This window comes from Seriola lalandi, unplaced genomic scaffold, assembly GCF_002814215.2.
Source record: "Seriola lalandi dorsalis isolate HSWRI2012SDOR001 ecotype SW California unplaced genomic scaffold, Sedor1 jcf7180002054561, whole genome shotgun sequence".
NCBI lineage: Eukaryota > Metazoa > Chordata > Actinopteri > Carangiformes > Carangidae > Seriola > Seriola lalandi.
This window is the reverse complement of record NW_019525114.1, coordinates 661088-688585: the sequence shown is the minus strand read 5'-3', so window position 1 is coordinate 688585 and position 27498 is coordinate 661088. Positions and strand designations below refer to the sequence as shown.

General features: G+C 41.5%; 1 protein-coding gene and 1 pseudogene across 2 annotated transcripts in view; both read left to right on the top strand.

The window, feature by feature from the left end:
* gpr37l1a (G protein-coupled receptor 37 like 1a) overlaps nt 1-4539 on the top strand; it is a 6554-nt gene extending 2015 nt beyond the window's left edge. The window contains exon 2 of the mRNA XM_023416094.2: nt 1817-4539. Coding sequence (XP_023271862.1) covers nt 1817-2845 — 1029 coding nt within the window. The 3' untranslated portion in view covers nt 2846-4539. The remainder of the gene's footprint in view (nt 1-1816) is intronic.
* LOC111662310 (nuclear factor 7, ovary-like) overlaps nt 1-27498 on the top strand; it is a 46495-nt pseudogene that overhangs the window by 18442 nt on the left and 555 nt on the right. The gene's annotated exons all lie outside the window — the stretch shown is intronic.

Genomic DNA, 27498 nt, shown 5'->3' with positions numbered 1-27498 from the left:
GGGTGGGGGGGGGTGGTCCCGCATGAAGTGACTCTTCTTCCCCAGCTCACAGAGCCACACAGGGAAACACAGAGATGTTGAAGCAGCTGCTGAATTTGGAGACATGAAGGACAAACTGTGTTAAAGAGCTGGGGAGAGTTTATATCCCTCTTTTTAAACAGACACAAACAGACATTAAACAGACATTTGTAGGTTATTTTAAAACCCAGTGTTTATTCGGCCTTTTAGTTTAATGATTAATTGATTTATCATTGGAACCCCAGTTGCTAATTGCTTGTTTAATTCAAAACCCCAAAAAGATTGGCAGCAGTTTATAACATAAAACAAAGAAAACAAGGATATTATCACAATCAAGAAGCTGGAGCTGGAGAATATTTGACATTGTCAGTGAATTAATCAAAATTGATTAAATTGTTTCAGCTCTAATCATATCATAATATAATAAAAACAATCGATCAACTAATTGATTAATCGACTAATGGTTGCTCCTCTTAATATAATATTGACTCTGAACCTGCTGCCGCAGTGTAGAGCATTATGTTGATTAAAAGCTCAGCCAATCAGTATTTAAGCTTAGAGGGTAAATTACCGCTGCAGAGTAATAGTGTAGCGCTGTAACAGCCTGTTGATTACCACTGTTGGCTTCATCGGTCTCGTGTCTCTACATGGACACAGACTGTGGATCCTTGTCTTTCCTCTAAACCAGCTTCATACGCCTCCACAGCTTTAAATCACTTAAGTGGACTTTAACTAAAACGTAATAACAACTTGTATGAAGCAGCCTTTAACGAGGTCAGGTTGCCGCCCCCTTGCTCGGTGCTTTACCTATTGTTATGCTAATTAATGAATTAATTCCATGCTAATTAATTAACATTTTTTTAAATGCTCCTCAGCAGTTTGTATCGAGCAGTGTTTAAAGCAGGTCAGGCTGCCAGCTGCCCCCGTGCTCTGTTAGTTAAACTATTTTCATGCTAATTAGAGCTCGTTGTTAATTATCTTGTGTTGTGTCTTAACTGTTTGAGGTCATTAAGCACTCACAGAGGGAGGACAAGTCTCTGTAAAGATAGTCCAAGTTTTTGGCCAAAACCACAGACTTTGATGTGCGGGAGGCACCGATAAGTGTCCCCAGTGTGTGGACCGTAGAGCTGCTGCAGCACACCTGCTCTCCGTTCCCTCTCTGACTCTTTCCGTTTCCTTATTTCTTTTTTCTATAGATTAAAGTTAGGCTGTTTTTTTTGTTTTTGTTTTTTTCAACCTGGCTCTTACTGCTGTTACAAGGCAGCATAAATCCTCAAATTTGTTCTTCGAGCAACAAAACATCGTCCTGTGCTCAGTTTAGACCGTCTGCATGAACTCTCAGTCGAACAGGTCGCGTCTGAATCAATACAGGACAACCTGCAGGGTGAACCTGGAAGTAGCTCTGCAATATATATATATATATCATATTGAGTTATAAAAAAAATGCATTAGATATTTTGAATTATATTGTGCAGTTTAAAAGCAGAGCTCATCATCATTTGATTTTTTTTATTCCAGTACAGGACCAGAGTTAATTTTTGCTGATACCAAACATTGACCCTTTTTAGTAGCGCTTTTCAATAAGACACTCTTTATATGTGTTTAAAGGGTGTCACTAATGGCTTTAGTAATAAATGATTTACTAATGTTTCATAGATCATTTATAAGCCTTTAATAAGAACAACATTTGGGTCAGATGAGACTGGTTCAGGACTGGTTCTTATGATCTGATTTTCTGCAGGTGTACAAAAGAAACTTGTGCCATTAACCTTTGTTTCTCTGTCTCTTTGTCTGTCAGGTGACGTCTCTGGGTGTGGCCACATTCAGTCTCTGTGCTCTGAGTATTGATCGTTTCCACGCAGCCACCGGCCCCGGGCCTCTTCAGACACCGAAGGTGGAGCCCTGCCAGTCCATCCTGTCCAAGCTGTCGGTCATCTGGTTGGGCTCCTTGGTGCTGGCCACCCCCGAACTGCTTCTGTGGCAGCTCCTCCAGGAAACTGTCAGCCTGCCGTCGCTGCCCACTGAGCTGCAGCACAGCCAGTCGGGGGGCTCACTGATGGCAGCGTTCAGAGCCCGGACAGACACGTTTAAGGTGGATATTTGTGTGCGGGAGCCGTCCGTCGAGCTCCCAGAGAGCATCTACTCTCTGGTGCTGACCTACCACGAGGCTCGCATGTGGTGGTTCTTTGGGTGCTACCTCTGTTTGCCACTGCTCTTCACTCTGGCATGTGACTTGGTGACGAGGCAAGTGTTAGCCCAGCGTCTACTGCAGAAACCTGAGGGTGACAAGGTGACCGTCAGATGCGCCTCCTCCTCTTCATCTTCCTCCACCACAAAGAAAAAGCAGCATGTGAGAGAGTACAGGCTGCGCTCCACTGTGATGGCGCTCACCATCCTGTACATCACATGCAACCTGCCGGAGAGCATTTGCAACATCACCCTGGCGTACATCTCTGCCCCAGTGTCCGATGCGCTCCCGGCTCTGGCTCTGCCAGCGCTTGGCTTGATTGGACAGTTCTTGTTGTTCGTGCGATGCTCGGCGACGCCGGTGTTGCTGCTGTGCCTGTGTCGCTCCCTGGGCCAGGCCTTCATGGACTGCTGCTGCTGCTGCTGTGAAGAGTGTCTCCCTGACGGCAACTCTTCCTCATCCTCTTCTGTGTCAGCCGTAGCCACCTCCAGCCTTTCCTCACCCACGCTTTCCTCGCCCTCTCCATCCTCCCTGTCTCCGTCCAGCAAAGAGGAGACGATGAAGAGTGTGTTGGCGCCAGAGCCAGCGGTCTATGACAGGGTGAAAGACTCTTCAGCAACGATCGGGACGCCCTGCTGAGGCCCAGAACTGCCACACATGTAACTTTAAAAGGATCATTTAGGTTTATTACAACTTTGATCTTATTTTTATAGTTTTGTCCTTCATTTCTATCAGTGATAATAACGTTGTACTCCGCAAGTTAATGGCTGAGATCTGGGAACACTGTGGCATCACTAAGTCTGACAGGTGAAGGAAAATTAGCAGATGGACAATCAGGCTGGAAACAATCCAAAAGTTTATTCACATCACACTATATGGCCAAAAGTATGTGAACACCCGTGTCTGGGTCTGTTTTTCTCGGGTTGAGTTCCTTAGTTCCAGTGAAGGGACGTCTTTATAGTGTGTTTCCAGCTCCGTGTCAACAGTTCGGGGGAAACACCCTTCCTTGTTTCAACATGACAGTGGCCCCATGAAGAAATGGGTTTTCCCAGTTCGTTGTAGAAGGACTTGACTGGCCTCCACAGAGGACTGACCTCAACCCCATCTAATACATTAGGGATGAACTAAACACCGACTCTGAGCCAGACCTTATTACCCGACATCAGTGTTGGACTTTATTAATGCTGTTGTGGCTGAATGGGAACAAATCCCTGCAGCCAGGATCCAACATCTGGTGGAGAAACCTGAAACCAGAAGTGGAGGCTGTTACAGTGTGTCACACACAGTATATGGGGATATTACTCAGGTGTCCATATACTTTTTACATACTTTTGTACACATACTTCTGGCCATGTAGTGAATCTAAACCACTTTATTTATTAGTGATAAAACTACAAATACAGTAAGTACAGAAGGTCAAAATTAAAGCAGAAAGTGGGTTTGCGAGTGAACTTGTCTGATTGTCCGACTGCTTGTGTTTCTGGACCTTCCAGATCTCTTTTTACTGAAATGTTTCTTTTTTATTTCTCAGGTTTCTTTCCCCTGATCTTATTGAGATTACCTGATAAGTTACAGGTAGTATCAATCATTTTCTCTGATCTCAGCTGTGAAGTTAGTGAGTATAATGTTCTTATAGAAATAGTGGACAAAACTACCAAAATAAACCCAAGATGTAATAAACTGGAATATTCTTTTAATCTCTGTATGAACTGAGGGTGTAGAGCCACTCTAGGAGCAGAAACATGTCTGACTAGAGTTAATTAGAGATAATTGTGTAAAATATAGAGACTGTTTTCATAAAAAAGGAGTTTAGATGGATTTAATCCTGATATTGAAGGACTCATAATAGTTTTGCAGTTTTTTTATGCTACAGTTGTAGTTATTAATAATTATCTAATACTCATTCAGGATATTAGAATTACCTTCTCTAAGTACTGTATAGAGAGAAACACTGCATAATTTTAGGACGGTTTTATGGATAAACCGAAGATGAAGACATACTGAGATTTTTGACGGCAGACTGACAGACTGCTGTTCATGACCTTTTCTTTTCTTTCATTTTTTGCTGTTGCTGCTCATACATGGCTCATGTATGCCTGACTTACATGGTGTCTACAGAGAACGTGTCATGTAAGTAGCACGTCGCAGCTCTGGCCGTGTGAAACACAAGCAGTTACATGGCCGAAATGTATCCTGTATAGACAGCAGGTTAAAAATGTTGTGAGATATCAATCGAAATTTTGAACCTACATGAAGCAATTCAGTGTGAAGTGTGACCTTTTCTACTTGTTTATACGTTTGGTTTAGTAAAGTTTGGATTTTCCTCAAAGAGACTGTTTTTCAGTACCTGTGACTAATTCCCTCTTTATTATTATATTATTATTATCTGATACAAACATTAGAGCTGTTGATGGATGCTCTAACTGTGTTTACAGAGCTTTTTATTCCACTAACACCTGCAATAGAAACAGACTGAGTTACACCTTTCACAATATGTTCAGCAGATCAAACTTTCTTATTAGTTATATATATTAGTTTATTTATATTTAGTTTATAAGTTTTAAGAGTCGTTTTTTTTTTTTTTTAACAAAACTGCAATTCCTTCAGCAGCCGAATCCTAAATTTGGATCACTTCCTAAAAGTCTGGCGTTAATCTATATTTTCCTTATTGTCAACAAACCCGGTGGAAAAACCAAAACAAAGAAAGAACTCATCATATTAACAAGTATTGCCTGTGTGTCCAAAGCTTCTGTGCCATAGAGCTCCACTGTTGTCCACTGAAAAACTATTAAAAACACATCAATGAGCCGCACTGTTGCACTGGGTGACATGTTGTTTATCGTTTGTTGCCAGAAATACTCACCAGAGCAGCAGATGTGGATTAATCCGCCACTGAAAACAAGTGTTGTGTTTGTACTGGTGTTTGAGTTAAAAAACTACAGAGCCCACAACTGCCCAGCTGTTTTAGTAAGTTGCAGAAAAATGAAACTGTATTTTTGTTTTGTTTTATAAGATTTACGTCTTCAGTTTGATCCAATGGGCTTGAGGCTGAGTGCCACAGACACATTAGAGAAGTCAGAAAGTAAAGAGAGGCAGGACTCGCACCTTGGCTGTGATGTGCACATGGGATTTGTTGACAATGAGAAATATATAAAATAACCTGAACCATATTCTTTATATTACCTCCTCCTAACAAATTACAGTGTCTCTTGGCCTCCATAAAAAAGTAAGAATCACTAGAGTGCTTCTTGTTATATAAAAACATAATACATATATTTTACGAAAATCTACAAAAAGTAATGGATTTCCACGTGCTGTCAGAACTCTCTAAAAATGTATTTATATTTTGTCTTAGAATATAAAATTGGAATTTTCTTATTAAGTTAAGTTTGATTTATTTCTGCAGAAATCTGATTCAGATTTAAATTAAATGTTAAGCTGCCAAACAACAGTAGGAAAAAAGTCTGAGAGTAAAGTTTAAAAAAAAAAAAATCAAAAGAGAAATGTTCTTTTTTCCAAACAAAGAGGCCAAAACACAGAGAGGGAACAGGAAAAGTTTCCTGGTGGTAGAGAGTTGAATTTGGTCCTAAACAATAATTTAATTCAGTGAACATCTGAACACCTTCAGAGGATCCTCATGTGGATTCATTTTATTTGGAAAGAGGCAGAGTTGGCTCATGTGTGCTCTGATCTCCGTCAGCAGGAATGCTACGCAGCGGTGCTCTCAACACCCACTGAAGGAGAAAGCCGTTCAAGTCGGACTGTGACGCTCCTTTTTGTCATCATTCAATTACTGAAGGTCACAGCTTCACAATAACAGTTGGCCTTTGAGTTTCTGCAGACATAATGAACACAGCCGCTCTGTGACCAGTTGCCGGGGAGAGCAGACAAGAATTCCTTGCTCACCCAAACATTTTCAGGCCTTTCTCAGCTTTTTTCTTTTCTTTCTCTTGATCTAAAGAAAATGTCATGCATTTCTTCTAACAAAAAATGTCTGTAACATTGTGAATATGTTGTAATGTACAATCCTGTACATTTAGAGAAACCTACTACACAGGTATGTGAAGAATATAAAGCGTAGAGCATGCACATCCAAAAAAAACCAACAAAGAAATAACACTTCTATTGTCAGTCAGTTGTTTTGTCAGTCTACTCTCAGACTGGACCGATCAGAACAGCTGGATAACACTGTCTGATTCTCCCATATAAGGGATAAAGAGCCACTCTCAGTCTGCAGATCACAACCACCTGAGTGATGAACGTGTTCTGTGTCTGAACAGCTGAACAGAACATGTTTCAAACATATATAGATGATTTATAATAACGTGATATATCTTGGGGCTTCTTCAGATTCTTATCTTGAGACATAATAATGTGCAAAAGTTTTAGATCTCTACATCCATCCATCCATCTACATCCAGCTGCAACAGCATTAGATAAATTCAGCAATGAGGGAATCAGAGGGAATAGATCAGGGTTTCAGTGAAGAGTCTCTTTTAGAAAAACACAAATATCACCATATTTTCCTCCTTCCTTCCTTTTTTGTCAGTCAGAAGGTAACTGTGCTTCAGGAGCTGATGGGGACAACAACAGACAACAGCAATCTATATTACCTTGTTGTAATTTCAAATATGGTGAATTATTTTGTTAAATTTTAACATCAGTTTAGGAACAAGAAATTAATAGCAAAAACAGAATACAAACATAAAAAGTATGTTGTCATTTAATTTTAAAAAAAGCATTACCCTATATCACAACTTCATCCTATGAATTCAACATTTAATTGACTCTTCTAAACAACACAGCAGGCACCTGGTCACAGCTGGTTCCTGGATTCAGTTCAATAAGGAGGGATCAGATGAAAATGTGTGACAATGTTTATTGAGTCTACAACAAACAGAAGTGTTTTGGTGATTCGACTCAGGCGATGTGAAGCGTCTTCATTCAGCGTAGGCCCTGATGAAGATGGAGACTGGACAGGCCGCCCCCAGCCCCCCCCTCCGGAGGTTAAGGTGGTGATGAGGAGGAGGTGAGTTGTGCAATCGTTTAGGGCTGAAAGATATAAGGATATTTAAAGAAGGGCAGCTAGGGGCTGATTGGCTGGAAGGCAGAAAGATCATTGGTCAAATATGGTGATGTCAAAATTGTGAATGCAGGGATTTCGACAGCGTGGGAAGTGATGGAGGAAAAATAAAACAGTAGGTTATATCAGACATTCACCCACAGAGGAATAAAGCAGGAAATGAAAGACAGATCTTCCTCATTGGACTTTTGCCAAAGCCTCGTTCCAGGTACCTGGTATGAATCTAGATGCCGGGCCACAGCTGGCCCGAGTGCTGCTGCTAACTGAAGCTGATTCTCAGACCAAGCCCACGCCTCTAAACCTGAGTCAAACCAAGCAGCTCTATTGGGACTAACCTGAAACTGACACAACTCTGTGCAGTACACTCAGAGATGAAACTGTCAAGGCTTACAAGAATGTGAGACACCTGTGTGTGTGATGATTGTAGCTGAATATTTTCTGCACATTGGACTTTTATGATTTTCACTCTATAAAAAGTTCAAGTTCAGTCTTGGTGTCTGGTTTCCACAACTAAAGAAAACAGGTATTTCTGAGTGAATCAAGTGAGAACCACCAGAACAACGCTACACACTGGACGATGGATGGAGGCGGAGTCTCTACAAGCCTCATTTTTTAATATTGCAGACCCCAATGCTCATGTTAGACCCAAAGACATTTAATCACATCAAATCTTAGGAGGTGGTAGAAGATTTTACCTGCTGATTTCACTGGGTGATCATGAAGAAGAAGTTTGAAGTACACAGACTACTTCTGTTTGGGCTCTACTGTATGTAGGTATAATGCATTTGTTCTGCTTGCGGACACCTGGAGACCCTTCACAGACGTCAGCGGCCCCTGAGTTACACTTTCAGGGCCGGTGCTGTAAGAGGAGTTTCAGTTCCTTTTGAGCTGAAATATTTGTCCTCCCACGTCGTTGTGCCTGGGCAAAAGGAAGGAGGAGGGGAAGCTTCAATAAGGCCTGCTTTGTTCCGCCGTCCCCCTCTCTGGCTCGGAGAGAGAGAGACACTTGAACAAAGCTGCATATCAATTGCCATCCACCAAGGGAGTTGCTAAGCTACACAACACCCACCACCTCCCACCAGCTGCCCCAGTCACTGAAGAGAGAGAAGAAAAGAGGGCTGAGATGCAGCGGAGGAGAAACTGCAGCGGTCCACCCTGATAAGCCAAAACCCAAACTCCTCTCTTCTTGGTTGCCTTGACAACCAGCTGAGACACAGCAGCATGGTGGCCTCAAGTTAGCAACATGGTCTAAAACCAACAAGGTCCCGGATTTGATCCTGACTGGGGCCTGTGCATGTTCCCGCTGTGTTCACGTGGGCTGCCTCAGGTGCTCCACCGGTCTCCACCCGAAAGATCCCAAGCTCCTCAGCAGTAACCACAAACTCTCACGTGCACTGACTGTGCAAAACGTATCTGCCATTTTGTCCTATACTGACATTTTGCAGGTTCTTTTTTGTCCAGTTTGCCCACTTTGCTGCCTTAACACTGCAAATGTCTCCACTGTGGCTCTAATAAAGGACTATTTTATCTTATGTTAATGTTTTATTAGTTTCATCATAAAACAAAGTCAAGAGTTTATCATACAAATATAGTGCACTATATGTCTGCCTTTATATTTGAGAATGTGAATTCTGAACAAATTAACTCTGTATATAGGAACAGGTACGAGTGATAGAGTCACATGCATGTTCATTTCTTTTGTTAAGTATCCATGGATTGTGATCCCGGTGCATATAAAAAAATGTAAATACCAAATGTAAATACCATATTAGCACAAATGTAAGACAGACTGAACAGTAAATGTTATGTATTAGTTGTGTTATGGGTTGTTTGTAGCCTCATTGTTGAGACGCTGGCTTGTTTTTAAAGTCTGTCCACTGGTGTTTGGATCACCATGTCAGAACAGGGTCTTATAGAGAAGATTAATTCCTGATGAGTGAAAACGAATTGAAAGCATCATTACTCCACGTCTTTTCTGCAGAAACAAACTGGAGACTGGATCAAGTGTCAAACAGAGGGGTGGGTTGATATATGATATTAATGGAGGAACAAAATTTCAGGCCTTTTGAAAGAGGAATTTTAAAGGACTCTACCAGTGTTTTTTATGCATTCTTTATATTACTGCACATTTTACAAAAAGTGTTTCTATTAATTTTTTATATATACTTTTATATTTGAAAATCAAATTACAGAGACACATTAGTAACACTTTATAATATGGTTAAAAACATATCCTTATTTAATGCACCATCACAACTCATGATGATGCATTAATTTAATGCATGGATGAATTAAATGATCGAGTCACTTTGAGTTTATGTGATTCATTAACATTTAATGGATCATCCGTTAATGAATGTTAATTCACAGTTACTTCATACGTTAAATGAAATGGCGCCAAATTAGCTGGGTCCTGCAGCGACCTGTAAACATGTTGTGTTGAGAAGAGGTCATGCTTCGCTTTCAGGGCGGCTGATCAGAAGTAATGAAAACTCCCTTTTTATTTAATTTGATTTCAGCTAATTTTCGCAGCATATAAATTAAGATATGAAGCAGCTGTGAATTATAATCATTGGGTACTAAACGTTTCACATAACACCCACTGTGGCTTGATCATTGTTTACTTGAACGTGTGTTTTAAAATCTTCTAATGTTTTCAGATCCTTATTATGAAGTGATATTGACTTTTTACCACTTTTGTCAAAGTTAGCTTAGCGTGGAAATGAATTTACATCATTCTGCACTGGATCATCACACACTATCTCAGTGAAATATACCGTCCGGGCTAAAGCATCTAAAATACTGGCACCAGTCTCTAAACAACAGCTCATCACAGTAAAATACAGTTTTTGAGTGATGTACAGTACGTGTCATTTTGGCGTTGGTGTATTCGGGCCTTACAGTATTGATGCTCTGTGTGCTGTGACAGTTGTTTTATGACGCTCGTCTCGCTCTGCGTCCAGTCTCAGCGGGCTCAGGAAACACACAGCACAATATCTGTTTCCAGCAACCATTACCAAGACGACAGCTCAGTGCTAATCAGAAATGCTAACGGAGTCCTGACCACAAATGAAACGCTCTGTTGACTTGATGCAGAGCCAGCACGAGGCATCAGATGACTGACTGGTTGCTTAGGACCCCTGAGACACCAGGGGCCTCCTGCTCAGTTTGTGTCAATAGTAGAGGTATTAAAGGTATACCTCCTGATTTTTATGTGTCCTTTATTAATGCGCACAAAACATCTTCTCAGCTTATGATATTTTGGGATTTGGGGCCAGTTCTAGTATCTGGTTTTGGATCTGGTTCCAAATTGGCTAAATATCCAGATTTGTTAAATCTAATGAATGTCTTATCGAATACTTGATGTTTTCAGCCATGTCTTACTTCCCTCAGGCCCAGACAAATTCTCAGGAACTTTGCAGACCTGACATTCACACCAGATCGATACCTGCCAACACACCTGCCCTTCATTTTCCCCAATCAACAGACCAGTGCATCTGCTGTACCAGGCCCTTCTCAGGCGCCATCTTGTCAGATGTTGCTAATTGTCTTTGTGCTCCAGCCACTTCTACCTGAACCTGTGACCTGTGACCTGTGACCTGTACCTGTACCATGCATGCGCCTTTTTCCAGCCCTGTCCCTGTTAACCATTGGACTCTCTGCCACTTCTGTTTGGACCTGCTGCCTTTGATTGTAAGCATTTGTCTCATCATTATTATATCATTATTTGTCTGTCTGGTTGTCTGCATTTGGGTCTTTTTCCTCGCTGTACATTTTGCTGAAAATGCAAAACTTTTACTTCTAAGATTATTTCTGCGTTGTGGTATTACGTGAGTATCCCTGCTTGATGCTGCAGTCCTGCAGAGACTGCTGGGCTCTAAAGCCTCGCATCAGGACCAGTGGCTCCGGATGTTTCCACGTCCTCTGTCACCAGAACACAGAGGAGGTCCAGTTTTTTTCACTTCACTGTGAGACGGCAGGCGGTGGAAGCTGACTGGAGCCCCAGCAGCAGGCTGGGGGGGGGGTGGCCTGACCAGACCACTTCCTCAATGAGCTCTTTAAGAGGACATGGGAAACATCAGTGAAGCCTACAAATAAACTCTGGGGGTCCCTTTCAGTCCTGAGCAAACAGCGCTTTCATTAACTTGGCAACACTGAGGGAGGGAGAGAAGCAAGAAAAACATCAAACAAAGATTTAACCCAAGTTCAATGGTCCTTTTTATTTATTTGTTCGATTAAATCAGGGTTAAAAATCACCAAAATCAATTCCAATACTTGTTTTTTCCAAAAGCGACTAATGTACAATCACGTAGGTGAGAACTCTGTCATGATATTTATGGCGAATACTTCCTTAATAGACTATTTGTTAATACATTTTTATTAGGCCACAAGATTTTCAAAACATAAAGCATTGATTACAGTTCTCTTAGTTACTTAATATCCTAATTACATGGATGTTATTTAAAAAATAGAACAAGCTTTTAATGGTAAATAACAAATATTTAAGGGTGAAGAATGGTCATATGTCCAGAACGTGGTCTTAACTGTGGCAGATAATTAATATATATATTAATCAATCCTATCGATGCTAGTATTGATACAAGACAAAATATCAGTAGTACTGCTACTTATTGAGCCACCCGTCAGTTCAAAACAATTGAAGATATATTGATATTGTTTTATTTGAATAGCATGTTTTACAACAAAGTAAATACAGGCAAGACATAAAATGAAAATAAAAAACATCCATCAGTGAAATGATGTTGAATCTTGACCTGATCTGATGTGATGAGAAGTTCATGTTTAACATTATTTATGTGAGTATACAGTGTGTATGTCTTTCTTTGGCCACATGGGGGCAGTGCTGCTCTTTGTCTGATTCTGGTTGGTTGGCGTGTGATGTGCTGAAAAAGTACACAATAATTACTTTAATAAATATAACATGGCAAAGACTGAAACTGTATTTTTTTAGACATTTTATGTATTTATAATTCCAAAAGTAATATATTTTTTAAAACAACTGATAAAGTCTTGAGATGTTTCTGATAAAGAATCAGTCGGTTTCTTCCTGAACTCATGCAGTGATCCACTTCTTGTTTCGAGATGCTGAACATCATCGCTAAAGAAAATCCTGAAACAAGCTCATTTGTATAGAAACCGATTTTTGTTTTTCATTTGTTTTAAGAAAATGTGATTTTTAAGAGGGACTAGATTTATAAAGATGGAAAAGTTTGCAGTAAAATATCAGTGGTAGGTTTGTTAGGTAAGTAGCTGAAAGAGTGTTGTGTGATTTGTTTGTGGTGCTGTGTTGTTGTGTGTTAAGCTGTTTCTGATAAAGGTGTCCGTGTTTTTTAAATTTGAATTTAAGGTGATTGTCTCTCAACTTTTTCATTCTGACCTTTTTTGAAAGATGTTTTATTTTGACTCACTCTGTCATTGCAGCAAACTGTAAAACATCTGTAGTTTCCTGTCTGTCTGATACTTGTTATGAGGCAAGAATACATTTACAGAACATTACTGCTGTAGATTTTAGATTTTCCATCATAAACACTACGCAGTTTTCCTTTGTGTGTGTGTTTCTGTGTGTGTGTCTATGTGTGTGTCTATGTGTGTGTGTGTGTTGGGTCTGAGGGCTGGATGTTTATACAGGAGGCCTGCAGCTTCCTAACAAAGACCAGCTCACAACGTCCATATTTAGACTGTTTGCAGGTCCAACAGCTCCGCTTGTTTATGACAGTGAGACTCATGACACAACCCAGCATTTCATACCCGCATATGGAGTGTGTGAGTGTTGACACAATCAAACTGTGGGGGCACACTGTTTTATCTTTCAGATTAGCTTTAATAAGTTTTAAATTTATGTTTGGTCAAATCTCCAGTGACTAACTTTACGCCCATACATTGTCCTCACAAGTGACAAAGACAAATGTGTGTTTGCTGTTCAGTTTGTGAAGACCGGCTGGACTTCAGACAGAACGTGAAGTGAATTTTAGAGGATGGTGCAGTTTCATGTGAATTCGCGCTTGGTTGGTAAAAATAGATGCAAAGACTCATCAGTGTGCGTTGAAAATGTGCAATTTAATTAATGGATTTCGTAATTCCTACTGTTAATCTTAGTCTGACTTTGATCTGGTCTGACCATGCTCTACATTTTGGGGTTTGTAAAGAGGAATCATAATTTTGCCTTGGAGTCAGTGAGCTGTGAGCTACAACCTGAGCCCCTGTTCACTTAATACGAGGCAGGGCCATAAATGTTTATTTTTTCTGCTTTTATTGACAACATAAAAAAAAAGAAATGCTCCGGTTTGTCCCGCCTGTTCTGTTGTTGGGTTATATGTGATGCTTTTGAAATGACACTGAAATCAATTCTTATTCTGATACAGATTCTGACTAGAATAGCATGTGTTAGCCTAGCCACTGTAGCCGGCCTGACTAATCAATAACAGAAATTTATTATTTTGGCATGTTGGATTTACCTGTAACGCTATCCCACATTGCATGATATTAAACTCCACATCATGGATAATTAACCAGGCAAACCAGTGGCATCTTATTTATTCACCATGAACATTTAAATGTCCCAGTCTAAAACTTTGAACTGGTACTTTACTCACATTGTGTTTTCTTGGCTTTTAATCTCTGTCTGTGATCTATAGTAGTATACGCTAATTCATTTAGTTGCGGTGGTAATGATTGGGGTCTGGAGATGGGTGGGAGGAGGCTCCACTGGGAAAGAATCATTCAGAGCAGCTCATTAAACACAAATAGAAGAAAACGAATGTGAACTACTTAATTTTTTGGGACTGTGAACTCAAAATTATGAACTGTGAAGTTGAACTAGTTGATTTTAATCTGCGTGAACCTGCGCAACACTGTCTGTCTGTGTGACATGTCTGCTGTCACGTGACTGGCGTGTGTTGCACTTTACACTACTACTTCACACTCACAGTACTGTAATGCACGACCGCCCGTTGCTACAGATACGAGTGCGCGTGTGTGTTCGTGGAGGATAATGGTTCATGTTCTCGTTTTTGATTTTGATTTTGCAGGAATCAAACTGAGCAGCTGCTGTGAATCAGTGTCCAAACCTCCACACAGCAGAGTCTCTCTCTCTCTCTCTCTCTCTCTCTCTCTCTCTCTCTTGTCTGTCTGTCTTCCATTCATTCTGTCTGTCTCTCTACCTTTCTGTTTGAAGCTGAGCTGTATTTAATTCCCAGTTTCCCTCCCCCTCAGAGACTCAACACTCCATCCCATCCTGTCCTTCCCTTTGTTTCTCTCTCTTCCTCCTACACCTTCTCCCCCTCTTTCATTCCATCTCTCATCATCCGCCGCCTTCAGCTAACCAGCCTCCCAGCAGAGAATTATGAATAGAATTCAAATCAGTAGAGCTTTACTGTCTCCCACCCCCTCTCTACCTGCCCCCTCCGTGTCTCTCTGTCTCTGCTTTCTAACTTTCTCCGACTGTTTCGTATTGATTATAGCCGTGACCTCACACCCACACCGCTCAGCCTCCTATACATTAACCCTTTCCTTCTCCCTCTGTCCTGTCTGCTGCGAGCTTCTCGCTGAGCCTTGGCTCTCAGCCAGTGAGTCACTGTTCGCAAAAAACACCGGCACCATGACTAAACGTGGTGATGAAGCTGAAACGGTGGTAAAGTGCTGTGAGGTTGACTGTCAGATGCTTTCTGAACGTCTGTGAAAATTATGAGGAATCCATCAGAGCTGCCCTCTCCCTCCCCCGTATTTGACCATAAAGGAATATTTAAAACTTTTTTTTTTAGAAATACACATCTTCACTTTATTTCTCACTGTCTCTATCACAGCTGTAGTTTGGTTTATTAGATGTCGATTTGGTGATGTTCAGTCTTACAACTGATTTTCACCCAAGAAATTACGTTTTAAACTGCAACAGCAAGTGACAAATTACATGAAAAACTATCACAAAGTGTCTTGAGGTGTTGGGCCATAATGTGCCACCAGATCAATTTCAATACACCTTGGCACTGATTCTCCAAGTCTCTGGACACTTCAGTCCAAAATCTCCCACAGGTGTTCAGTTGGGTTGAGATCTGGTGACTGCGAAAGGCGATAGCATGTGGTTCACATCATTTTCATGCTCATCAAACCATTCAGTGACCCCCCTTCGTGCCCTATGCATGGGGTCATTGTCATCGAGTTTCTCCACATATTTTTCAGGTTTTTCCTTTAATTAGTCACCGGTATGTGCATTTTGTAGGAAACATATTCGGTGGTTGGATTATGTTCAGAGGCAGTGTTTATTTGCATGAACAAGGCGCTACATTAATTAATGGCAGCAGAGTCGCTGGGTGGTGGTTGGAGTGAACGTACCACATCAGTTCCATCCTGATTCCCGCCTGTGGTTTAGGCAACAAAAGCACTTTAGTCAAGAGTCAGGGAAAGATCATGGTTTTGGAATAATGGTTTTAAACAATAATATAGCAGATCCCAAATTGGTGGCTGTCAAAACATCCATAAAGTTTTTACCAGCTCCATCAGTGTCATTCGTGCGACCGGTTCCAAGGCAGAGCTTCTTTCCCAGTCCGAGTGCGGAGCCAATATACTGGTCTGGTCTGTTCTGTGTAAGTAAATTGATGGCTATGTCTGTTGTCAGTAGCGACTGGCTACAGGGGACGTGATAACATTAGCTAACGTGCTGTTACCCATATTAACAATGTGTTCTGCAAATGTTGCTATCGCTACCTGTCTTACTGCCAGCGTTGCTATGCTTTGTGGTGTGCACAGGTGTGTGTTCAGTGGCCGCTTTCCCAGGGTTTTGTTACACCTCGCTGACTGAGAATGTGAAGGAAGGGGAGGGGGGAGCTTTGGCCAACGAAGCATTTGTTTTGATCTGGGATGCTGGTGGTCTAGTGCCACATCTGGTGGCCGTGACGATCGTTTACAGAACCTTTGACAACAAATCATTGTTGACGGTAATAGAAAACGTAAAACGTTCTTATAAAATGTATTCCGTGTTGCAGATTAGCTGTAAACAAAAGTAATATCCAGGAGACAGGGTTGACAGTTTAGGTCTGTGACGTCATCAGCCTAACTAATGTAATTGATTTATCAGCTGGCACAACTGCTATTGATTAGCTGTTTCCTGACTGCTCTAACTGCTCCTGAAGATGTTTTGACAGTAACACTTGAAACTGCTTCCCTTCATCAGTTGGAGATTTTAATGTGTGTTTGTTTGTCTGGAACGACAATGAACAATGAATGAATGTAACTAGTGCTGTGCAGAGGTTTAGTGCATTTTCATCATCACGCAAACTACTCGTGCAGCATTATCCGCTTCGTCATTGTTGATCCGTATGATCCGTACGAGTAGGAACTCTAAAGAAAATGCTGTTCTTCAGTTTAGTTTCCAGCTGGTGTTTCTGTTGCTTCTTAAAAGACCTTATAGAAAAGAAGTTTTTATTTTGTGTGTTGTTTCTTCCAAAACTTTGCTGTCAGCATTTAATGTTGGACCAGTTAAATCTGCGTCTGTTCACGTCACAACATTGTCCCTCCACCTACCTCCTCCACATCTTATTTAGTGAATTATCTGAGTCAGTTTAGCTCCATTGTCTGACGACAGACAAAGAACAATGTGTATGAGAACAACTTGAATGTGAATTCTGCAGCATTAAAACAGAGAATAAGAGACTGAGGGGAGTTTTAACAGGTTGTCTCCCTTTTCTTCTGTCAGTTCTTGTCTATAGCCTGAGACAAATAAAATGCATCATTAACAAGTAATTAAGTCATTAAAAAGTGGGGCTGACATGATTTAAGCTTCCAGAAGGGAAAATAACAGAAAAAGTTTGATAACCACCGTCTGAGTCCTGAGTCCACTTTGAGTGTGCTTCATACAGACTATTGCATATGCGATGACATCCAATCACATCTGAAGTCAAAGTGTTTCTACCTGTTCTGACTGTCTGCAGCGAGCGGTGGGATGAAAAGCCTGTAATCTTAGAGCTGGGCGAGACCCATGAATCATACAAACGCAGATAACGGTGCACAGTTTCAGATTCTCCTCAAAGACAAGTCTCTGCGTTACTTTCACATTTCTTCAGACCCAGACAGTCACTGCATGAAGTGGAATTGATTGTTTCAGAAAGTTACAAAAAATGAATGTCTTAACACGACATTTCAGTAAAATTAGGTGGTATAACGAAATCAGAGTTTGCCTTTAAGTAGATGGAAAAAATGATTAATTTCTCCATGTGGAGGCTGATCTGCTAGATTTAGAAGAACAGCCACCAGTTAATCAGTGTCACAGCTTGAGCACCATGGCTGCAGCACAGAGCTGGTTATATAATGTATAACTGTGGGATTCCCAGCCGCTCTGCCTCCTCCACTCAGCAGTCTGATGAGAGGAGGGGGGCTGCAGAATGGATGACAGCAGAGGGAGGAGGGTATTGATGTTTGGGATCGTGATCATGAGTGTGAAGGGCTCAGGTTGGCCACCAGCTCCTCCACTCTTCAATAATCCAATAATTACTGGCAGCATCTTGACAGGGGATCCCTCCGTAGCTGCAGCCAGGCTGAATGCAAGTCACATCCATATTCTACCATATCGTACTCGTTGTACTGAGTCTGAGCGCACAGTGTCGAAAATCTACATACAAGAGATGCAACAGCTTCTCTCCAGGAAGAGTCGCCCTGTTACTCTGTAAATCCACAGGAAACATTGACAGTTTTCAGTGGGACTATTTTTCAGTAGGAAACTAAGTTCCCAAAACACAGTTGACAGTGTTCTCTGTGTGTAAAGTAACTGTCAGGTGCTTCCTCCAGACTCAAGTCAAGTGCCATGGTTATATTTTCACAGTTTGCTGAGTCGGATGTCTTATTCTGTCTTTAAGCTATGATATCTGCACAAGCGGCGATTTGACGCGATACACATCGTGGCTAATGGATTGCTGCTAACGGTTTCACGTTGTTCTGCTGACCTACAGGTGGCGCGAAACGCAACAATGTGCCAGCAAAAGCCAGGGAAGAAGATGTGAAGAAGAATGCCACAAAGCACTGTTATTCTCTGTGTTTCATTCCCATGAAATGGCCCAAACCAACAAAGTGTTAGTCCTCCTCTCAATAACCTTTGACCTCAGTTACTGTGGCACGAAGCTCTGAGCCCATTCATCACTCCTGAAGACATTAAAAACGGACACTTGGGCACTGTAGTTTTCAGCAAACGTTACTCAAGCTTAAAGAAATAGTGCATTTGTTGGGGACTACTTTCACCAGTGGATTGATACACATTTGGTGCTCTTGTATTTACAGCTGCTGGACGGTGGATGTTGGATTAAGTCAAAATGAACTATGTGTGTGTTCATGGTAATGACGTTGTAGTAGGATAAGTTGGTTGTTGGTTTTGGTCTCTTTGTGGAGATTTGCTGACGAGGAGAAAAATGCAGAATAATAACCAAGACTAAAAACATACTTACAGGTTAAAGGTAAGAGTAATCTTTGGGATTGTACGGTAGTTGCGATGATTGTGTGCATATAAACATACATACTTCATGTTGAGTGCCACATGCTCCCTCTGCCTCTCAGAAATAGCAGGTTTGGTCAAATATGCATGGCTATAAGAGCGAAACCTTATATGACTCATGCATTATTCACACAGTGACATCGGTTTCTCACAGAAGCCCAGAGCAGTTTAAAAATGACCGAACTCCCTCCTTCATTTTCTGCAGCACCATCTTCACTGTGAGGCTGAACAGGATGCACAACATCTGACTCTACAAAAAACTGTACAGTGCAGCCTTTTGTTTTCCCTCCACATTTTTATATTTTGTTCCATAATTAAACACAGGCTGACTACAGGCTGGCAGCTCCAGTGGAAAGCAAAGTACAGCAAAGCACCAAAACTATTTCTTATTCGTTGTGTTCTCAGTATTCTGAGGAAAACTCAGCACATCAAGTACTTTTTCAAAGAGAGTCCAAAATGTAAGAACTTTACTGAAATGAAAAATATGTTTTGCAACTATAGCGTAACAATTATGGGATGTATCACAAACTGTGCTTGTGAGATACTTGTTCTTTACTTGAGTGCTTACATTTTATGTCTTTATACTTCAGTTGCTTTACATACACTCCGACTGCGTTCATCTGACAGCTTAGTTTGCAGATAAATATTTTACGCACAAAACATGAAAACATGAAAACATGCGTCTTTATAGGCTAAACTACCCAACAGTGTATTTTAAATCAGCTCCAACTTCATCAACTGCAACAGTCGAAAAATAAATTCTACATTAATGTTTTTGTAAAAAATAATCCAACAATATACAACAACATTCCCAGGAGTCATTTATCTGTATAACAAATACTTTTCCTAATTTTCCTAGTGATGCTAATATGTCAGATTTGGGATGCAGATGGAATACTTCTGCTCTATTGTGTTTCTACTTCTACTTACTGTAAGTAAAAGATCTGATGTTATCACTAATTTCTTATCATCTGGCGTGACGAGATCTTCCTCAGTCCTGCTGTCACGGATTGTAGATGTTTCGATTTCCTTGTTTCTTGACTGAAGATCATTTTGGACTTTACAAAAAGTAGAAAATGGAAATTTGATTATCTACAGTTCCATGAAAACTGGACAAGCTCCATCTGCTGAGGAAGATCATGTGATGTGATGAAAAGCTCTCAAGTGACTAAATGGACCATAGGTGAATCTGTTTCTGTCAATCTCAAATTCTTACAAAGCCTCCAGAGTCCCAAAAGATGATTTTATGGATAAAAAATGTTTTTTTCTTGTGCACAGAGGATATTACAACCTGATTACATTCCTGTGCAGCTGAACCACAACAGCAAATGTAGGAAACGTATTTGCTGGATGGATCATGTTCAGTGGCAACGTTTTTTTTTTGAAGGAATGAGGCCTACGAAGCGCACGACGAGGGATAGATTGTTGTATTGATTACATTCACAAAATATCCTCATTAAATTTACAGAAAACAAATTACAATACAAACACCTGACATATAAAGTATAGAAAACGTATTTGCTGTTGCGGTTTAGTTGTATATAAATGTCATTTCTAGGACGCAGGGTTACGGTTCGATCCATCTTTGAAAGGTGTGGCCCGAAGTGAGAGGCGTCCAAAATGTCTTTGCAAAGATTCATTCTAAAACCCCAAGACAGATAAACAACAGCACTCACACAGGAAGAGCTGTAAGAAACACAATAAGACAGGGATATTACCACAAAGCCTCCCCCCCACCCCCCACCCTCCAGTTTGACCTCCTTCCCCTCTTTCATCTCCATCTCTTTCGTCCTCCCTCTCTCCCTGATGACCTGTTTTTCTCTCTCTCTCTCTCTCTCTCTCTCTCTCTCTGCCCTGCTGACTGATATAGCAGCTCGGCGTGTTTTACTGGTCCATGGACAGACCATAAACTCTGGATTTACAGCCTCCTTCCTCCTCCTCCCCCTTGCTATTTGTCTGAGTGTGAATGGACGTCAGGAGCTGGTGGAATATTTACAGCTGCCTTTAGAGTCTCTGCAAAAAACAAACCAACTGAAGCTCGATTCTGATCGAGGTTTGTGTCAGGAAGAGGAAGAAAAGATCTATTTTTTCCGTTTATTATCGTCTCTATCTCTATATATACATATATACATCCATCCATCCACTCAACTTCCCATCCATTGACCTGGCTGTCCATTTATCTATCCGTCCATTCACCCATTTATGTAGGCCTCTTTATCCATCCATCCGTTCATCCGCTACAATGTTGGCCATTCACTTAACATACAATCATCAATCCCGCCAATAAATGTATCTATTACTTTATCCATCTATTTAAGCATCCGCCCATTCACGGATAGATGTATACATTCATCCACTTATTTAAACATGTATCCACCCGTCTATCTGCCATCCAGCTTTCTATCCATCCATCGATACATTGACCCTATCATCCTTATATAAGGACGAGGTATGATATAATATTATATACAAAAGCAGTGTATTCAGACTGAATACACACTTTCAGAAACAGAGACGCCGTCAGAAAGCGACTCGGTCTGAACTCAAACACACAAACAGCGGCTGATGGACACAACGACTCTGAGTGTTTCTCTCCTGGGAGCTGTTGCCCCTCTACACCATGAATCAATGTGGATTATAGGAGCTCAGCCCTGACACATGCAGCAGCATGCAGGGCTGATCGCATGACCGTGTGCTCTAGCTGTGTGTTGTGTTGTGTTGTGTGTGTGTGCGTGTGTGTGTGTGTGTGTGTGTGTGTGTGTGTGTGTGTGTGTGTATGTGTGCATTTGGGGGAGGGTGGGCTAAAAAGTGACTGCAGCACTTTGCCGAAGCTAAATGCTGCAATGGACACATAAATAAGTACTGCACCATTCTGGCACACACACACACACACACACACACACACACACACACACACACACACACACACACACACACACACACAGAGGCAGGAATCCCCTCTGTGCAACACGTCCACAGTTCAATGAAGTCGTGGTAGGATGTGGACTTGTGTCAGTGTTACCTGGTGTCCGGGCGGCGATGTAATGGCTGACTGTTGCTCTACAGGCTGTTCACATTAACGTGCTCTCACTTCAACACCAGCTCAAACAGCAGCTGTCAAACCACGACGGTGACAAACGGCTCTTTAATGGTTGTAACTTTTTCAAAAAATGAAATTTGATTGAACTTGAACGCAGCCTAATTGTGAACTGCATAATAGAATTCATGTTCTGTTCATTTGCACGGCCTCGCCATGTGACAAACTAATAAGTGGCTTAGGATTTGTTGTCATGGCAACGTTACTGCAAGACAGTCAGCAAACAGCGTTACCTTTATACCCAATGTTTTCTATCTACGGCAGTGTCACTCACTTTACGGCTTGTTAGCTTCATGCATCTCACCAAGCTTTGATTTGCAGCTCGCACTGGCAGCAAATAACGATAACGTAGCCAGAACACGTGTGTGATTCCTAAGCCAATAAAATCCATAAAATACTCAAAACAGCTGCACTATTCATACGCAAGGAAGTAGGGCACAAACACTTAGCATCCTACGCTGACTCACTGTGGTGTTGCCAGGTTTGGCAAAGCACCACAATGGTAAAAGTGCTGGTGGGAAAATAAATGCACTGTGAGAATACAATCATTTCATGTATATTTGGGCTTTTACTAAGCTCCTAAATATTGCCACTGAATTAAAGAGGGGGAAACTGTCATCAATCTGGCAACAATCACATGTGCAGTACAGTTACTTGTTTGGCTACAGCAGGGTGTCACGCTAGCTGACATGTAGTGCACAAACAATAAAAGTGGATTTCTAATCAAACAGAGTCTCAGTGGAGAGAAACAAAGGCGTGTGGCGAGTGAGGGAAATGAAGAGTCAGAGCGGCAGCTGAAAATGAAAATGAAGATGCTGCAGGGGGAACGAGCGGCAGACTGCAGGTGGTCAGAGTAGAAATGGATTTCAGCTTTCTAACCTTCATCAAATGTGACGAACCAAAGAGCAGATGCTACTTGTCCATCAGGTGTTGTGTTATTTTCAATCAGGACTCATAACGGTGACGTTGAAGGTTCAAAAAGAAGTTAATTATGAGCAGAAGAAGGAGAAAGTCAAGGGAGTGTAACACTACTACTACTGTAATGTAGTAATACTAAACCAGAGAACTGGCCATAGCAGCGAAGACTGGACGGAGGAGCAGTGTAGCCACACCCAGCAGCCGAACATGACACACTGTGGGAAAACAGGGAATGAGTCATTCCCTGAGGAGGGGCACGGCCTAACCGTGACATCAGGTTGCTGTCAGCTGTTTTTATCTGTCCAGCACGACTCACTGGTTTTGTGTTAATGAAGAGAAAAACAATGGCCTCGTTTGACAGGACAACAGGACATCAATAGGTCATCCCCCTGCTGGAGTACAAAGCTGGTGCTTAGACGCTGTGAATTTTAAATTCAAACCGATCTTAACGGATCAAATATTAATGCATTTCAAATGAAATGTGACAGTCTTCTTCTGCAGCTCCCAGTGTTTTTTTTGTTTTTTTTTTTAATAACAACAAAACGTTTGTTCATTAAAGAAATGGTTCAACATTTTTGGGAAATACTGTGAGTTGGAAGATCAATATCAGTGTGAGCTGGACTTCAGGACGTGGTTAGCTTGGCTAAGCATGAAGACTGGAAGCAGGGGAAAACATTTAGCCTGGCTCTGTTTGAAGTGAGAAATGCAAACTATTACCACCATTAAACCTGAACACGTTCTATCTTGTTTGTGCACACTATCCGTTAATGTGCAAATCTTGCGTTCATCGTTTGGGGGTTGGATCTGCTGCTGAAGGAATGTGAGAGCAACTGGACTCAAATCCAACAATCACATTAATTCACCTGCATGACAGGAAATATTTCAGGTGATGAGGAGGTGGAGAGAAGGAGGAAGAGCGGAGGAAATGTAATAGCGGCGTGGCGTGTTGGTCCTTTGGAGAGACGCACTCATCAGAATCCATTTAAAAACATTTTAATTTTTCATGTAGAGCAGATGAAACTGAACTTAGAAAATGTTTTTCACCTCACTGGAGAATACGGAAGATACAGAATTCAGCATATAGATGGTCTCACACACACACACACACACACACACACACACACACACACACACACACACACAAAGTGGAAGCCCTGGGAAAGCCCTGCCCTTATCCGTCTAACAGCAGAGTCAGCAGATTTCAGTTCTGCTCTTTGTTGTGACCTGAAAGCAGCTGAAGGGTTCACTCTCACAAACTGAAGAGTCATTTAGACAAAGGAAGGAGGCAGCAACAAATCCTCTACAAAGGTGTGAAGTGTGTGAATGAACCACTTATCGAGTGGGAGCACTGTAACAGTACAGTAGGCTCAACAGGATTTGATATTGGACAGCCGGTGAGCTGAGCATGGTAGTGAAATGAAGCTGAGTCCAGTGCAGACAACTGCAGGACATGGTGTTTAGCACAGTTTATCTGTCGTTTTCAAATTGATCATTTCTGGCCTGAAAGTCTTAGTCTGACACATTTTTGGTTGTTGGTTGATATTTTGTCCAGTCTTTATCAGAAGCCGGTGTGAGCAGTCGAGGTGCTGTGGTTATTCTGCAGGTTATTTTCTTGATTAATCAATAAAAGGCTTGATCTATAGAATGTGACATCTTCAAATTCCTTGTTTCCAATGAATCATCTATCTGATGCCTAAACATCCTTCACAATTCATTGCGGCATATCGGTCGCCGCTGGAGGGGAAGCACAGGATGCTCGGCCTGACTGACGCCAAGGTTGATCCAGAGGATCTCCTGGGAGGAGTGGAGGCTCCGCTGTCGGAGGAGGTCACATGGGGCAGAGGAGACGGCCCTCCTCATCCAGGGATCTCCACGTCACTCAAGGTGATGTGGGCGATTTGCAGCCCGCTCCGCCGCCTTCACCCAGTGTCCACGTGGTCCAGAGTTACCGTGACGACTCGGTGGTCGTGTCTCACCTGTCTTTAGGCGAAACATGTGAGAAACAGCATTTCAGACAAAATGGAAACTAAAGTGAGACTGAAATGAGAATCTGAATTTCGCCTCCTGAGCTGTAGAAGAGCAAGCTTTGAATTGTATCTCCCTTAAGTCTCCAGAACGACTCCTGCTGCTAACTTCGTGTCTCACTTATTTCTCCCAGTCAATTTTAGGTGAAACATATCACACAAAATAGAAACTAAAATGGGGCTGAAATGAGAATCTCAATTTTGTCTCCTGAGCTGTAGAGCAAGCTTTGAGCAGTAAAATTTCCCCCTGGGGAGGGGGCAGCCACGAATGAAATGTGTCCTGCTGCTGGAAGAGTTATGGCTGCCAGTCAGCATTTCATTTCAGGCTAGTGTCAATGAGCACAGAGGTACATAAACACACACTTCCAAGACATAGGCTTACATATTAAATATTTGCTGAATGCCTGTTTGGAAATCAGCCTCCTCATTTTTGTAGACATGTTGTTCAGCATGTGTTAATCTGTGGGAATATTCCTGCAGCATTTTGCAGCGTTGTTTGCATTATCTCTCCCCTGTGGTCTCTGGCAGCACCAGCATCATCACATCTAGCCGGTGACCTTGTATCTGCACAGTAAAACTCCTCCCCTTGGTGGCTGTAAAGAAGATCCTCAGCTCATTCGTCTCACTGGGGTCAATTTATACAAGAAGGTATCGACTTCTTCCGTTTGTGTCCTCGGATCTGAAGCTTCTTTGTTTGTGTCTCAAACACTTTCTCTCATGCCTCATCTGTAAAGCATAAAGCTCAGCTTACAGATTTTAGCCTTCACACTCTAAACTGTGTAAATTGCTTCTAGATGAAACAGTTACTCCTAAATATTAATGTTTTTAACCACTGAGAACTTGAAACATTAGTCAGCTAATGCTCTGTCGCAGTTTAGCTCCTTATATTTGGCGATTGTGAATATTTAGCTTGTTTAGCTTGTAGTTTGACCTTCGTCCACTGAATGGTTGCTAAGATGTTCAGGGTGGGGTAGAACAAACATGTAGGCCATTACTTGAGGTCTGGTTACTATGGTGACAGTTGCTAAATCTTGCTGTTTGCATGCGGAATGGTCGCTATGGCGTTTCTGGTGGTTTTTAGGGTGTTACAATGTTCGATTGATCAACTGCTCTATCTCCAAAGGCCATTCAGATAATTAAAAACAATGATATAATGGGAAATGATAGAAATACTGTTGATGATCAAAACAAATGTCGTCTGATCACATGGTGGCAAAAGCAGAGGGATCAGATGCAGGAATGGCAGGAGTTATGTCAGAGACGTCCTCTCAACGTCTTCTTATTTTAGGATACCAGACTTGGAGGATGACGCTGGGATTTTTTGAATCTTATTCCCCATGTTTTTGGCCGAATGATTGATATGGACAAACCAATCTTTGCGATCGGTCCACCGCTGAACAAGAACGGTGCACACGTGAACTGCTGAACAGCTGCGGAAGTGTAAACAATGGGCCACTGACTAGACTTTTTTGTTAAAGAAAAGGATCTTTGTTTAACCAGAAACTGCCGTTATATCACTCTGTTCAAAGCCACCACACGCCATTGACAAAATGGGAAAATAAGGCACAGGTTAAAACAAATCCCATCGTTATCCTTTAATAACGAAGGATGAGCAGAATTTCTTATGTCAAGATAAAGAGATTAAGTTGTGATCTTGTGGTTTCATACTAAAATAACAGCCACTAATTCTTCGGAGGTGAAACGGTATTTCTCATGAGTGATTCGTTTCAGTCACTTTGAAGGTTGTACGCTTCATGGTTCCTCTCCCTCCTGCACTCTGCTCTTTCCTCTGTGTCTCTCTTTCTCTCACTATTTTGTCTCTGTCACTGGAAAACATTCATTGCTCGTCATCTATTATTTAACAGCCTCAGCATTTAATTATAAATGACTGTGTCCCTTTGAGAGTGCTAATGAATCCCCTCTCACACAGCATATTCCCACTGGCTAGTGTCGTTTTCCTGTCAGTCAACCTGTGTCCCCGCCCATCTGGATTTAAAAATAGAGCATTATTATTGTTATTATTATTCATCTATTTATTTTTAATAGTTTACAATAAATAAAAAAGTTAAAGTGAAGTTAAAACTTGTTAGAGTGATGAGTTAGGGGTCTGTGAAAGTGTTATAAAACTTAACATTCAGATGTTAAGCTTCTGATGATGGGAGGAAGTAGAAATCCTTGTTATCCTACTTGGCTGTTTTATAAGCTGTTTTCCTTCCATTCTCATCATCCTTTTACTTCATGCAAACTAAGCACATGTTCCTTTTGGTATAAAATCAGTCTCCCTTCCAGTTTCATGTGATTTCAACTCATTCACACCCCAGGATGAGATAACTCAACAAAGAGAGAGATCTTTTAAAATGCTTTCATGTTTTTTGTCTCAGCCTTGAAGACATCTATCCACCAGCCCAGCGTCCACACCCTTATTTTCCACCCGTCTAGATAAAGGACAGACTACTCGCTGCATTGACACTGAACGCTGACAGTGTACGTAAATCATCCAGCAAGGGACGTCATTCTTGGGAAACTGAGAACTATAACAGAAGCCAGTATTCAAACGATGGGCTGAGTCTCAAATCACCAAACATCACATTTTCTGTATTTTTTATTGCCGTTAAGCTACAATCAATGAAAACGCAACATGTGTGCTGATGTTTGACAATAAAAGAACATCAGAGA